The following is a 16,385-nucleotide window of genomic DNA, read 5'->3' on the forward strand; positions in this document are numbered from 1 at the left end:
GGAGGCAAGAAGACTTCCTTTTCACAAAAACCTCAGCTTTTGGACTCATAGCTGCTGAAGAGAAAGCTGTTTGTGTCCAGAGGAGGTTGCTCACTACTGGCCCTGTCCTTTCTCATGCAGAAAGAAAAGGATTTCCACACAGATCCAGTGGCCATCTTCTGGCTTTAGAGAAAAAAGGCTATCAGAATGCATGATTAACACTTAAACCAGTAGTGCATAGACAGCTGGGATAGAGTGGGGACTTCCCTAATTATTGAGGTGTTATTTGTCCCTGATAGAGCCAGGATTAAAAAGAGATTCCCCTTCTGACCCCCCCCACTCTATGAGACTTAAACTTCCTTCATACATAAATACTGTTGAAGACTTAAAGAAAAATACAAGATCAGCTGAGATTTTTTTGATTCAGTCCAGTGCCACCCTCCTTCTATGATTTATTTTTAGCTTTTAATTTTCAGATTTCATGGGAAATTACATCTTGGGGTTTTATTAAACTGCATCCATCCCAGGTTTGTGCTCCTTGTTTGCTTTGATATTATTACACCCAGTTAGTACAATGACAGCCTTTCATTTACTTTGCTATGGTGATCATACTTCTTTAACACCATACCTCCATTGCTGTTGATAACTGCTCCACTGCTGCTGCATAGTTCTTCTGTCTGTAGTAAGTGCTGGCTTCCTGGAGGGTCATCTGAAGCTGTTCGTTGATGTGGGGCAAAGCGCTGCTGTCAGGTGCTTTCAGAGCATGTGCTTGTTCAGAATCATGGAACCCTGATTGTGTGCTGGTAGGCACCATAGGGTCATCAAACTCAAGGAAAATGTCATCCTCATCAATGTAGACCAACTTCGTTTCTATGTCACTTAGGCTTTTCAGAGGAATATGAGACAGAGCTGTCAACATTAACGGATTGCCAGTCTCTAATGTTGTTTCTTCTGGTTGCACAGCTAGTTTTTCATTATTTTCTAATTTCCATTTATGGCTTGCTCTGTCTACATCATTGTTCTGGTTTTTTTTCTTTTTCTCTGCCATTTTTATTCTCTCCATTATATTTTCTTCTCCTCTACCTCCAAGGTGTTTTTTGACCTCTTGCAGTGCTGCTGGAATATCATTCAATTTGTTTGCTGCTACATTTAACTGCTTAGTACTATGCATTTGCTGAGAGGTTTCATCCTTGCCATTCATGCTTACAAAATATTTTTTTGGAAGTCAATGTTGCTTTCTGATGCCATAACTTGAGCAAAGAAAGAGTCCTAGGAGAAAATGTAGAAAAGTTAATAATACTCAAAAGTTCCAAAGCCAAAAAAAGCATGCTAATACCTTCTCCACTACCGCGGGCACTATTATGAGAGGAAACTCTTCAATAGGTAGTACGTAGAATATTAGACGTGCTGTAATTGCTTTCTCTTTCCCGTGTAAAAGTTTAAGCCCCTTAAACTCTTGATAACGGATGTTTGTATATGCAAAATAACATCAGTGTACCAGTTTTATATCTGCAACAAGAAGGGAAATTCTGGCTTTTAAGCAAAAAAAAAAAAACCAACTCAAACGAAAACCTTGTGGCTGATTGACTTGCATTGTATGTTGTTACATGGTACAAAAAAATCACTGTGTTCTGATTTTTGAGAACTGGTAAGCACAGTCGCTGGGGTCAGCGATATTGAAAAATAAGGCAGAGTGAATATATTCCAGAGGGGCATGAGCTCCATGTGGGGTCCCAGCTGTATATTTTGAGCCAAATTCAGATCTGGATTTGGGTTTCAAAGCTGTTTCTTATTGAACTGTCTACAAGGGACACTGGAGTGTTGCTGGTAAGAAGCATCCCTCCCCTAAGAGTTAACACCCTAATTCTCAGTTTAGGGAGCCAGTAGTGGATTCAAACTTGTAAAACAAGGTGCAGAATCAAGTTCACAAGCCTTTTTTCAACACCAGTTCCTATACAATAGGGAAGATGACTTAACCTGCATTGTAAACTCATAACTGTGGTCATATTCAAAAGAAATGTTGATTTTCATCTGCCTCTGCTGACTTCAGAGTGAAAAGGTGGAAGGCACAGGAAATTGTCTTCTCCAGTTTTTCCATCAATTATGACAAGTATAATTGTAAATAGCTTTAATGATGATCGTCTTTCAGAATGGTTTGTTAAGCACAAGCACTCAGTCTTTAACATTGTGTTATTGTTCAACAGACCTCCATACGTTTAGCACCAGTTTAATGTACTTAGCTACAGGTACAGATTGTACAAAGCAAAGATACATAATAAATCCATTTCTGTTCAGCCAGAAACAGATTTAAAACAATAGGCAACTTGTAGACTTTTAGTGAGGGCCCTACACTATGCGCTACTGCATGGGTAAAAGCTCCTAGAATGTGTCCTGACTGCTGTGATACAGTGAACCTCTGTTGTTTAGGGCAGTGGGAGTTAGGCAATGAGCAGAAATTTATAGGAAGTGGTAAAGGGAAGAGGTGAAGCCATTTTAGGCCATATGAGAAGCTGATACTGAATGTTAGTGTAAATAGGGTTTCAAATCTTTGCCATGTTTCGCACCTCTTCCCTGGCTAAGCCAGATTGCAGGCAGGACTGTCACCAGCCCAGAAGCAGGGAACTTGTTGATTCTGACATTTGTTCACCATCTCCAGGCTGAAAACTTTACTGCAGCAGAACTGCCTGTGGAGAAACTTATTCCTCCTTCCACGACTGCAAGAGAAGGAGCAAGAGGTGAGGGGATAATTGTGTCATTTAAGGTAATTTCAGCAGACCTTTTCAGCAATGTGCTGAGCAATCACAACTCCTACTGAGTTCAGTGGGGATGGAAAACCACCGGCCCTTCGCCCAGATAGTGCTCTGCACTTGTCAGAATAGAGCTCAAAGGAATCATATTTATAGCAGACTATTTTGAATGGCAGCAGTAAAGCAGCTGGAAAAGGCTAATGTACTTGCATCTGGCAGCAATTTTACCTGTTTGTAAGACGTTCAATCCCTTTTAAAACAAACGATAGCATAGCCTAAAGATTGGAAGCTGTGTTTTACAGTGCTGGCTTCAGCACTAGGTAATTTAGGAAATTATGATTTATCTTCACTGTGCAGCAGAGCAGATGATACTCCAGCCAGCCGCAGCATCAGCTGAGGGGATGACCCTGATGATCTTAGTGCTATGTCATGCCAACATAGCTGACACATATGGGACCTGTGATGGACCTCCATGTGGCCCTGCAATGTATGGCTATACCATGTTCTGGAGGGAGAACACAGGACTTTCACAGCCTTTTGGGTGGCCTGTTCAGTGAAGGCCCTATAGAACTCTAGAAAATGAGATTTAAGGATCTACATCACCTACAAGTTTACAGAAATTTTCCTCTAAGCAGCCATATAGTACCAAGGAGCCCTCAAGCAGGATTAGAATCATGGAATCATAGAATCATGGAATAGTTTGGGTTGGAAGGAGCCTTCAAAGGTCATCTAGTCCAACCTCCCTGCAATGAGCAGGGACATCTTCAACTAGATCAGATTACCCAGAACCACATCCAGCCTGGCCTTGAAATGTCTCCAGGGATGGTGCATCCATCACCTCTCTGGGCAACCTGTGCCAGTATTTTACCACCATCACTGTAAAAATTTTCTCCCTCACATCCAGCCAGAATCTTCCCTCTTTTAGCTTAAAACCTTGTCGTATTGCAACAGGCTCTGCTAAAAAGTCTCTCCCCATCTTTCTCATAGGTCCCTTTTAAGAACTGAAAGGCTGCAATAAGGTGTCCCCAGAGTCTTCTCTGTTCCAGGCTGAACAACCTCAAACCCCAACTTTCTCAGCTTTTCCTCCTAGAAGAGGTGATCCATTCCTCTGATCATTTTTGTGGCCCTCCTTTGGATTGTCTCCAACAGGTCCATATCTTTCCTGTACTGAGAACTCTAGAGCTGGACACAGTACTCCAGGTGGAGTGTCACCAGAGCAGAGGGGCAGAATCACCTCCCTCTTCCTGCTGGTCACGCTTCTTTGGATACAGCCCAAGATACAATTGGCTGTATTTTCCTCACCACAAAGCTAACAAAGGCAAAGCCTTGTATCTGAAGCAGAGTTGATATCAGTGTGAATGGGAAATTGGCTGAACCAAACTGTTTGCCATAAGACTGTCTTAAGAATCTAAAAATAATTTGCCATGGAATAAAAAAGAGCAGAGCACAAACTGTGAAATACAGACCAGTAATTTTTTCATCACATATGGACATTTCTCTGGTGGACCAGCACCTGAAATGAACTTTGCTCTATCAAGTAGATTTATACAGCTTCTATTGTATTTTTAGGTATTCAAGCTGATTAACATGACTTTGGGTTGTGCAATGGAAGCACATTTTAACTCAGGCAGGATCACTTTAATCACTGCCTCAATAAAAGAAAAGAAAAAACCAAAAAACACTTCCAGGGAAAAGCTTTTAGAAAATCATTATCTTTGTCAGTTAAGTATTTTCCTGAGACTTTGGTTGAAATGTCTGGGTTTTATTTTGGAAGCATTTACTGTAAAGTGGTTCTAATGAATCACTATGCAGGGGAATATAGATGAGACAATTTAGTGCTACAGTCACTAACTAAACTACTCAAAATTTGTGAGCTCTCAGGAATGATCTTCCTGATCAGTTCTAAGCAAGTTCAGCTTTCTGCATATTTGAGGGTTAATTTTTGCTAAGAGATGTCTGTCCATGGTACTACCAGCTACTATATATAAGTATTTTGTTGGGTCTTTTGGTAAGGAAACCACATCTCTTCAAATAGAGAGAAAAAATAGATGCAAAAAAAATAAAAAGATAATTTATCCTTTAAAATCTTCTGGGTTTGTCTGTTATTTCCCAATATACCTTGGTAAACCTTGGGGAGAGCAACCTGCCTACTAGACAATGTAAATTTCCGTATGTGCGTAATGTTATGAACCCTATTAAGCATGCTTTTTGCTCTGTATCTAGTTTTATTTTGCTTTCAACACCTCCTCCTATTATCTTACATCAGATTAGAGAAGAGCCTGCTGATAAATCACACAGGCATTTCAGCTGGCACCTAGTTCTTAAATTCTTTGCCAGTTCTTTGATGAGCCCTTTTTATTTCAGGATTTAAACTTTGATTTCTGCCAAAGAAGCTTTTGCCCTTATCGTTGTGAAGTAAAACCTTTCTAAATACTTAAGACTGCAGTGCTGTCTTCCTGAATCTACATATACCAAGGCAGAACCACTGAGCTATGTTCAGCACTGGTTTAAGTAGAGAGATAGGAGAGAGGAACTTCTTCTAGTAGTTACTAGCTCTTTGGGATATGAATTCAATGAGGCTGTGCTTCAGAACAAGTTCTGTTGCCCCATTTCAGTAAAATCTTTTGGTACAAGCTGCTGTTTGAGGATCACAACTGCGTTTGTGACAAAGACCATGGAGGAAGATGCAAGTGTTGGCCTGCTGGGTCATACCCTTGCATGGTTCAGAGGTATAGGGGAATGGTACAGCAGCTAGGAAACAGAAAGAGGACTCGATGATTGTTTCTCACTCTGAAGTCGGTTCCTTACATTGACCATTTGACAGCAGTCCAAGTGGACTCATGCTCTGACATTGAACACACTCCATAAATGCCTTGCTAAAACTCGAGACATTAGACATCAGATCTGGAGACAGCAATAATTCTCCTTCCCCCACACCCTGACCAGAACTGGCAGAGATTTCTCTTGTCACTGTTTTGGTTTTTTTTTTTTTTTTTTTTTTTTTTTGCTTCTTTTGCAGCATAAGGTACAAACTGCCTCGTTCAGGATGGTCTAGCTGTACCTCATCTGCTGTCCCAGAAGCTCTAGTCATTAGTGGTCCATCTGTGTTTTGTGCTCTCTGCTGTGAATGTTCAATGCTGTATGGTTTCTAGAGGATAACATCGCAACATTTTTCAGTCAGGGTATGACTGTATCTGCAACACAGATGTATTTTGTGCAAAGATACCCCATCTGTCTTTCAGTGAGCTCATTTGCATACCAGCAGCCATGTCACTGTATTAACCCGATACACCACCATGGCTAATTCACCCTGCTAGAAGATCCATATCATGACAACTGCCATATTGGTGTACTACTTAGACAGTGATGGGACTTTTCCAGAAAGTTGTAGGAGCTGAACTCTTTAATCTATAACAGTCCTTCTCTCCCAGAAGGCCATTTGAAATCACAGGGCAGTCATCTGCTACAGTTCATTTCAGTGCAAATGTTGGAACAGGCAAAAGTGCATCCAAACCTATGGAGTGAGTATAAGAAAATTATACCACTGGTACTTGTACAAGTGTTATCCCACTCCTTCAATGTCCTCTAGTACAGACAGGGAAATATAGTACTATAACAAAGCACATCCAAAGCCCCACAACAGATAGGTCATTAGCTGCCCTCCTCTATAGTGATTTCACCTATATTGAATTCTAGATATCCTGATCCATTTCTAAGGTGAGGATGCTCCAGTTTTATCACTTAAAAATGAAGCAGGATTATCTGTATTAGATTTACAGACAGACTTTCTGAACGAGCATGTGCACTGACAACAGCCAGGCTGAGATCTGAACTGGAGATTTTTCCAGTCCATCTTTCAGCAGGATGACTTTTAAAGCACTTCCTTTACTGCTGAATGCCACAAAGGCTCAGACAATCTATTGATGACGAAGGTCAGCACCTTCTTAGCAGCCCATAAAGTGAATCTCTCACAATCAGGTTTCAGACTTTTTAAGATTCTAGCCATTTCTTTAGGCAATGAAGCAACCTAGTTCTTTTATCTTGCTATTTTTATTGTTTGAAAGCCTGAGTCACATCTGATCTTTTTTATTTTTAGGGTTTTTTTTTGGGGGGGGAGGGAACCACCCTTAATGTATCTTTTCTTTTTTTTTTTTTTTTTTGTTCTATACTCTTATTTCTTTGTGATAGACATAAATAATGGCTCATTCAGTGCAAATTCAGAACTCCTTATATTTTTCTTGCTGTGGTAAGGGCATACTTGCTATTATTTCAGCTGCATTGTCCACATTGCTGCAGTAAAGGTTTTGTCAGCATTTCCACTCTAAAGACTGTTTTCACTCACTGTATTTAACCTGTTCTTCAGAAAAGAAAAAAAAAAAAAGTGATAAATTGGGCTCTGGCCTGAAATTTGGCAAGGTGAATTGTGTGATGGTGTGGGTTTTTTTTCTAATATTAGTTCGCAGGGATTTAACTATGCTATCCTAATTTCCTAATTGCTCTTTGAGGCTGAAACTAACATAGCACTAATCTGATTAGGCTATAGACATAAGAGAAATATTAAAATGTATCAATAATTACTGTTTGCAGCTATAAGACGGCTAGTTTACTAGGCACTCTTAGGCAAAGACAATAAGCTTACTGTTGTTCAAAGTGACACAACTACAATTCCTTCTATTACTCACAATAGCTTATGGAAGTTAACTAAAGTTGAAGGTAAATATGACAGAAACAGAATGTAAGAAATAAATCCTGGTTAAAAATACTTAATGTGTCTTTAGGAATAATATGCAAAAAAAAATAATTAGGAAATACAGTTAATCAAGAAAAGTTTTCACAAGGTATGTTAATAACATGGTGGCTGTTGCCTTCTTGAACAGTGCTTAAATGCAGAAAGGAAAGGTGTCATGATTTAAAGGATAACATGAAGTTCACTGTCACAAGTCCAGGAATCCAGGAGTCTTCTATGATATAGCTGGGCATTGATTGGGCAAAAAGAAAAATAGATAAATCCCTATTCCTGCCAACTGTGGATGTGTTGAATAGTAATGGGATCTGCTTCCTCTCCCTCCTGAACCTTTTCCCTTCTTCACTCTATGTTTTGTCTTACTCCTGCTTGCCCTTCTTGAGGTAAGGCTATAGACAGCGATAGTCCTGTAGAGCTAGCTTGAGTGATTTAAAAGGCTGCTTCTCCCAGCTGGTCAATACTATCCTTAGCTGCTGTTGTGTTACTGTGCAGATTGAAACAGCTGGAGTAAACAGATTCACAGAAGTATCTGGGATCTGAGTTACTCCATTTCATTAGGCACTGAAGCAGGCTGGAAATATATACCATATGTCAGCCATGGGAGAGGGGAAAAGAAGAGGGGGACAGGCAGAACTGGGAAGTTCCTGCTTTTTCTGTTTTCTCCAGCAAAAGCCCATCACATGTCTCTATTTGCTTTGTTAGCTGGGCCAAGACTGCATGCTTAACCAGCATGAAGGCAATTTTTTAAAGCTTGAAGGCAACATCTTAAGAGGTTATAGTACTCACTGAAATAGGTGAGCCAATCTCACAAGACAGCTAAAACAAAGCTCTTACTATTTTCCATTTCGCTGGGGCTTCTTCCCTTCCATGTATGCTTCCTCCATATTATTCCCCTCCATGTGTTATTTTAAAACTTTAAATATTTTAGTATCACAGTGAAAGTTAATTGCCAACATTTTAACACAAAATTAGACACCTCACGTAACCATTTATTGCTGTAGAGATACACAAGGATCTTATTAACAAGTTGTTTGATTAAAATTAGAGGATAAAGATTAAAATAAAAGGACATTAGGCTAACAACTACAATTATAATTCAAAGTCAAGAAGAAACCAGAATGTCCCCAGCAGCATCAGTGATAAAAACCTGGAAGAAGAAAAGGAAGATTCAGTACACAGTGAGGGCTCAGGATATGTGGTTGGTAACTAGTGTGACTAAGGAAAAATGGAGAGAAATTGAGGATGTTTTCTTGCTGTTTTTTAGGCACTGTGTAACTGTCTTCCTTACACTCCCTCCTAGTCAAATACTTCCTCTAAGTGTGGGAGAAAAATACTGAGAGACAAAAGAGATAGCAGGGAAAGCGTTTCAGCTCTGCTTAATGATGTCATCCTATTAGCACAAAGCCTCGCATTGTCAATTAGGAAAAAAAGGTCAACGCTGTGTCTGACAGGGATGTGAAGCCTGGCCAGCCTTCCTCGATTGGATTCAGCAGCTCAGCACTGCAGGAGCAGAGTGGTTCATTTTCGTAGCTAAAGGGCCACTGAGAGGAAAGAGGGAGAGAAAACGGAAATTTTAAAATAGTAAAGGTTTCTACAGCAGGCTCCTGAAACGTGGACTTGTGAGAACAAATAATTCCTCTGTGTGAGGAACAAGGATATATGTGTGTGCCTAAAGTATAAACAGACCAGTTAGCTTAGGGTAATCCCTAAATGAAAAGGAATGCAAAGATTGGTCCTGCAACTGAGACTTTGTACTGAAAAAACTTGAGACTTTTTTTGGGGACTGCAATATTTCCTAATTCTGTTGGGAAGACAAGAAAGCAATTTTTGAAGAGATTACAAAGCAAACGTCCAAGTGTCCTACTTGCTCTCATTCTGAAGGAGATGAAGAACTATCGATTTTCTGAAAAGATTGCTTTGAAATGGTGGGAGCTGAATACTTGTAAAGAACGAGTGCAGAGGGGCAAAGTTTGGTTTTGGAGGTTTTTTTGCAGACTCTGCTGTGGGCTTGATTAGATCTGCCAACGTGCTATTAAGAGGTCTGCAGCTCAGAACTGCTCTGGGCAACCCTGCCTCCAGGATGAGGCAGGAATTCAATGAAAGCTCATGGTACAGAGAAAGCTCTCTTTTATTTCACAAAATAATCACGTTCCTATGGGACCAGGCCCTAGGAAAGCCCAAACCTGAAGGGAATGTTAGCAAACGTGTAATGACTTCCATTACCAATTGTGCAGTACACAAAACATATCAGCTGCCAGATCCACAACAAAGAAGGTCCCTGACACCTTGCAGGGCACTTAGATCAAACACATCGTGACAGAGATGTGGCTGAGGATACAGATCCTTTTCTTGCTCTAGCTATACCAGACAAGCAGATGAACATGATTGAACCCAACTCTAATTGCTGGTCACCACCCCAGGATCAGCATCCCCTTACAGTCCCCTCAGTTCTGCTCATTAACTCATGTTAATTGAAAAGAGAGGTGTTAGATGAAAGATCCCATTTTAGCTGTTGGTATTTCTGTTCACCAAATGCAAAACTCCACCTCTACCTCTTGTGAGATGTTTTATATGGTAAAAAGTTGGTTGTGATATCCAAGCTCCTAACTAGGACCACCCCACTTGACCAAAGACAACTTTGATGGCAATCCTTCCTTTTGGTTAGATGGTGTGACTAGAATGAGGCTGGGGGCTACAGAAACTTGGCAAATCAGTGCTAGAGCTTCATAAGTCACTAATTTTATTGAACACTTAGTAAAAAATCTAATATCTTTCTTTGTGTGCCTAATTCTTGCTCTAGTCATAACAAAAAAACCCCTCCCCAAAATCAAAGTCAACCAAATAGGGAGAAAAGGAAGGCATGAGAATGAGGGGAAGAAGAAAAGGAAGTCAGCAAGTAGGCTCTGAGATTTAAAGGCCATCATATCAAGATGCAAAGTTAATTTCAGTGGACTGAAGGGCTATCTTCCGTCTGAATTTCCTTCTATATTGCTCCACTTCTCTGTAGGGAGAATCGCCCCAGGTAGATGTCATTAACTGGAATTTCTTCTTCTCATCTTTTATTGTTGTGGCTTTTATTTCTTTGGTGCTGTTGTTCTTTATGACTGTTGTATCTGATTTCCAATGTAAGAGCAATAAATGGAAGAAAAAGTGTACAAGCAGTAGAGTACAATGCAGTGTGAGGGAACAAGGGAGCAGACAACGGGTGCTGGCAAGTCCTTCCCACTCTTCTCGTAATAAAGAAGCTCTTGCAGCAAGGGACCATGGAGACCACAGCCTAAATGAGAAATGGGAAATCTTGAAGACCCAGTCCAGATCTTTCACTGGTATAAATTAACACTGATCTATCCGAAAGATATTAACTGGAATGATAATAGTCTGGAAAGATGGAAGCTGATGAACCTTTTGACTACAAATGGGTTCCTGTGATCAGAAGTTAATCTTTTCAAGGAAGACCATGCGAAAAATATATCTCTATACCTCAGCAAACAAAACTAAGGTCTCTTTTGCCAAGTTAGCTACTGAATTTCTATGACGCCTGCAGTACAATTTGTCTTGAAGCTCTTGCTCAAGTGACCCTTAAAGGCAGTATTGAAATTATTCTGCTTGGGTTATGCAGGCTAATAAAGAGTCTGACAATTGGTGGGAGGGCACTGAAGCATTCATGCGTATGAAATCATAACCTGAGATTTTTCTGATGCCATGAAAAGAAAGGCAGAACTAACAATGCTTAATTTTCTCAAACTTTCAGAGCTGTTTCTAAATTCAGGTATCCCTGAAGTGAGTGATGGTTAAAAAGGATGTTTATAAAAAGAAACCAAACCCAAACCAAACAAGGTGGAGAGGTTTGTTTCCAAACCAACAAGGCTCACTATTTACCTTCAACAAGCTGTCTTAACAATTACTGTTCAATGAAGGCAAGAACTAGCTTTATTGAGTGGATTATGTATACAGCAGTGAAAACGGTAGGGTGCACAGGAGCAAGAAGAGGGGGAAGATTTGCTGGTGGTGATAAAACCTGTTGAAATAGCCAAAGCATCATCATCAGGGACTAATCTGGCTTGGAGTCTGCTTGATTAAAAATAAGAGACAATAATTTTCTTATGGCTCCATAATTCAATTGAATAACTTGGTTTGTTATCTAGTACTACTTTGTCATACAGAATGATCTGTGTGTTGAAAGCCCTGTTCAGGCATAAACTAATTAATTTTCATGGCAGGACCAGTCCTGTGAAGTGCTGTGCTTCTACAATGTAAGAGAAATTGAGGAAGCACAATAACTCACAGGGTGAGGCTGAATTTCCCATTAGATATGTAATTAAATATTATGAGTCCCACTGGGATGCAGAGATGTTAAGCAGAGGTATTAAATGAGTTAGCCATAGATGTGCATCCGTCCCTCTTTGCCTCCTGATTCAGAGCACAATGGTGGCAGCTATCACTGACCCATCCTCTAGACTCCTTCAAACAATCGCTACAGTTGCCTTATATTAATGAATACCTCCAAGGGATTTCATCTTATATAAAGTTTTTCCACAGTAATGCTAGACAGAAAGAGCAAAAATTCAAGGGTCAGAATACACAATAAAGCATGTGTATCTTCTGTTTCACTAGCAGCTTTAGCAAATACTCAAGTTATGCTTTTTCCATTCCTCACAGTGTGGAATAATGAACTTTAAATATTCCTAGGCAAAAAAAGTCTGGGAGGCAGGAAAAAGAGAAAGGTGGAAAGATAAAAAACTGACACCAGATGAAGCACATGTCAGTAATTTGGGGACTATATTAATAAGATATTTAATAATTTCCAAAGTCATCATTACAAACCTAGAAAATTTAGAGGTAGGGTTTCTGGATTTTTTTAAAACCTGTGTATTACAACTATGCATTTCACCCTAATTGTTTTGTAATTTGATATGCAATGGTTTAATAGTGGCAGCTGAAGTGAATTCACTAACAACTGAGAGCTAAAGCACGCACAGATGAGAGCTCCAAACAGGCAGAGCTTCAATTCAGCAACTTCGTACAGGTAATAGAGCTGTAACATAAAGTCAGCAGGAAAGAAAAGGTTGTGAAAAAGACCTGGCTGAAATATCTCAGATTAACATTCAAGGCAGTTATTTTACTTTGACAGCTTTTAGTTTCTTGGCATTGTTTCTGGTTTAAATTTCTTCTTGTGGTTTGGTGTCTTAATTTTCCAGTGAAGAAATTGGCCGTTGCACAATTATTTTAATCTCTGTGAATGTTTATTACCTTTGATGCATAATTTTTGTTGCTATGGATTTTAACCTTGAAGTCCTACAAGAACAGTAAGGAAATTTTTCTTCCTTTCCTTGATGGAAAGGTACATGGCATAAGTTCTATAGGTACAAATTTCCCATTCAGGATGCATGAGTGAACATGGTCTTTGACATGGTTCTATGCAACAACTCAACTCTATAAGATCAGTGACAGCAAAGGGAAATCCAGTGGCAGTTGTGAGTGGCTGGAAAACCAACAAAAAAATCTGATCCAGCAGTTGATTCTAACATGTTTTTGTTCATTTTACTAAATGTGTGGTTGGTTTTTGCTTTTATTTCCTATAAACTACAAAGGGAATGGAGCCAATGCTATCACAGACTAATGCTATCACAGACTAATGCTGATTCTGTAGCCCACGCTTCTGTAACCTTTAAGTTATACTACTCTAATGTTTTATTTTATGACCTTCCTGAGAAAACTCTGCAAAGCTCCAATGAATGCAAGATATTGCAACCTGAATATTAACTTGTAATAAGGTGACCGAACACGTTAAGTCAGTTGAAAGAGAACTATATCAGTTCTTTTCATCCAGTTGATTTTGCCAGGAGGAACGCAAAGTATTTGGTATGGCTACGCTTGGGATGCAAGCATCATGTTAAGAACTTTGCCATTAGTAGAGATCTTCCAAGGTGTTCTCCTAGCTCTGAAATTTAAATTTAAAGAGGAGCAGAGGTTTACAATTGCTTTTGTGTCCTGAGTACACATCACTTTTGGCCAGTAACTGAATCTACTGAATTAACAGGCTATTGTGCATTCAGAATTGAGAGTTGAATTATGATGTTTGTTTCTTTGTATTATCTGTTATTGTAAATTTCCCTGGGAACTATTATTCTGAAGGTTTTACAAGATGATTATGAAAGACTGAGTGATGCGACTTATTCATGTTGGTTTTAAGTTATGTAAAGCTTTGTTTAAAAATTTTTTAATATTGTTTTTACCTAATATCATCCTGTCCATTAAAGAACCAACAAGAACCAAGGTGTCAGTTACTATCACCAAACTTGAGGGTTAGGAAATGGGGTGAGGATTGTAATCCCTTTGGGACTACCAAAATCTGGGTTTACCCAGGGCCCAGTGCTCTGCTGCTGCAATTCATTCCTGTCACTCCCCACATGTCATGAAAAAGGAAACATAAGGCTGGGTGCTGGACTTGCATCTTCCTTCAAACCTGCCTGCAAGCCACATGACAGGCAAACATTTTGGGGAGGCAGCCCACAAGTTCATCAGCTCCTGCCCAGGGGCAAAAATGTCTTTTTAAATATCAGAAGCATGAAGATACACTTACATACTGTATACCTGACTGTGAAGTATCTTTCCTCCTTTTTGATGTTATGTTTTCTTCTTGACTGTTACTGTCTTGGTGTCAACCAACTTTGAACTCTTCATTATGAAAAAACAGCATTTGCTTCTGTCAGTGTGTCTTTGGTTTGCAGAAGGCAGTAAATTCCAAATTTTTCATTTGTGAGGCTAAGTAAAGCCATTAATGCTTTAACTCTCACTTATTCCCAGCAAGGTATCATTTCAGAGGATGTTGGAATTAAGCTAATAAATAATGGGGGGAAATACCCAGATGATAGAAAGCTAAAGACAGAGACTTTTAGCAGGGTCTGCTTTGGATCCTGGCTTCTGTAAATTCTTGCTGCAGCTGCTCTTGCAGCTGCATTATTTCAACATCAATCTGAGCAATGCTATGTAATAGCCTCATTACAGAGGGTCTAAAGAGCTAACAGAATCCTAAAATCTTCAGACTTTTTATAAAATTTACATCCTGAAATACCATATTTAAGCTATTTTTCAATGTTTGAATTTAAATGGGCACAATTAGAGTTGATTTTTATTTTGTTTTTCAACTGGTAGTTATTACATTGAGCAAGTGCTCCTCACGGTCACAGTCCTGCAAACGCACACATGCAGCATCTTAATTTTATAGGAATGAGTAGTCTTACTGAGTCGCATAACATTAGACATGCAAACAAGCACTTACAGAGTTAGGGTTTATATTTATAACGAAGAAATATGGAATGCAGCAAAACATTTTACATTGATTTTTCTTTCAAAACAGCAACAATACATGGAGTTTGCTCATTGTTGGCCTTATACTTACCATTTCAATCATTTGGTAAAACCTCAAATGAATCTGCTAGAGCAAAGATAAACAGATGCAAAACACTTCAAAGGGCTCACTTTTACATGTGTCTGAAGATTGCCCATAAAAGTTTGTCAGTGGTCGTATTTGAATACTATTACCACAGTATTTAATCCATATTTCCTAAATAGTTTTGCAAGGTTATGTATGGATGTCCTGGCACTACCACCAATTTTCACAGATACAACTAATGACCTTTTAAGAAGCAGGCACCACAAAGGGAATGTACCTGTTGAAATATTTCATTTATTGATTCTATGGCAGTATGGCCACCCTGAAATACAACAGACCTTGTCTTATTTAGCAGGCTGCTTACAACTCAGCTTCTAGAAGGTATGCAACTAGATGACAATCTCAATGTTATTTTAAAACAATTTCTCTAGCCCTTATGGCTGCAGGAAAAAGCTTGGAAAAATAACTCACGTATCATGTAAAGGCTCAGGAAATAAAAGGAAAGAAGTCAAAGAATGTATTTGTAAAAATAACAACCAAAAAAAAAAACCCTCACCCCTTCACCCCCCATTTTTATCAAGTTAAATGCTCCTGGTTGCCTGCCTGAGGATGTTTAATGTTTAAAGTTAGCAAGACTGAATGACAGAGGAAGGTTTTTATTAGTAAAGTTAGGTTATTGGTTGTAATAAGAACAAGTTTGGAGGCTTTTTTTTTCATTCTAATTATACTTTACATGCATCTTTCTGGTAAGTGTGGGTAGATCATCAGATGTCTGTGCCTCATGGAGCTAATGACTTTGCTTCTTTTGAGTACCACATGGATCAACTTACTAATATCTATGAAACACAAAGGAATTAGAATGATGAATATCCTATAAATAAATAAATGTATCTCCATTCATTAGCTAGGAAAGCTCTGTTTTGTTTCAAGAAGTGATTACTGAAAACACTTTACCATGTATTTTATCAGCAAACAAGATGGCATTAAGTGGCAATATGTTAAAATTAGTAGTCTTCCATTCTTGTAACTTTACTGGAAAAAAGCTACATTTTCTTTTCAGATTGTATTTCCCCAAGTATAAAACAGATACTTTTGGATGAAGAGATTGGAACATATTATTAAAGTAAATTAAATGAAGAAAAGGAAACATAATGAAATAAAATCCAAGTATCTGAAAAAAAAAATAAAATTCTTTTCACAGGCCTGGTGTGGAAATCTAATGTTCCTTCTCTACTTTATCCTGCTATGAGGATGACAGGTATTCTATCATCTGCCAAAGTACCATCTGAGATGCCTCTTCTGATCTGAACAAGAATGGGTGTCCATTCATGGAGAACCAATTTCAAAATCCAGTTCAATGTATTAAATCTATTTCTACATTGAGCACATTGTTTGTGCTTAGTACATTCATTACTGTTATTACAATAAAATTAAATGGTGCCATCTGAGATCAGGTTACTATAATACTTCTACGTATTCATTATAAAAGACATTTTTAAAGACTTATCCTTTGCAGCAA

General features: G+C 38.9%; 1 protein-coding gene across 1 annotated transcript in view; it reads right to left on the bottom strand.

The window, feature by feature from the left end:
* SPATA16 (spermatogenesis associated 16) overlaps window positions 1-16,385 on the bottom strand; it is a 97,964-nt gene that overhangs the window by 78,895 nt on the left and 2,684 nt on the right. Inside the window, 5 exon segments of the mRNA XM_030496217.1 lie at window positions 608-1,186; window positions 1,189-1,248; window positions 6,176-6,189; window positions 8,747-8,759; window positions 9,789-9,798. Coding sequence (XP_030352077.1) covers window positions 608-1,186; window positions 1,189-1,248; window positions 6,176-6,189; window positions 8,747-8,759; window positions 9,789-9,798 — 676 coding nt within the window.

The sequence above is a fragment of the Strigops habroptila genome, chromosome 8 (assembly GCF_004027225.2).
Source record: "Strigops habroptila isolate Jane chromosome 8, bStrHab1.2.pri, whole genome shotgun sequence".
NCBI classification, from domain to species: domain Eukaryota; kingdom Metazoa; phylum Chordata; class Aves; order Psittaciformes; family Psittacidae; genus Strigops; species Strigops habroptila.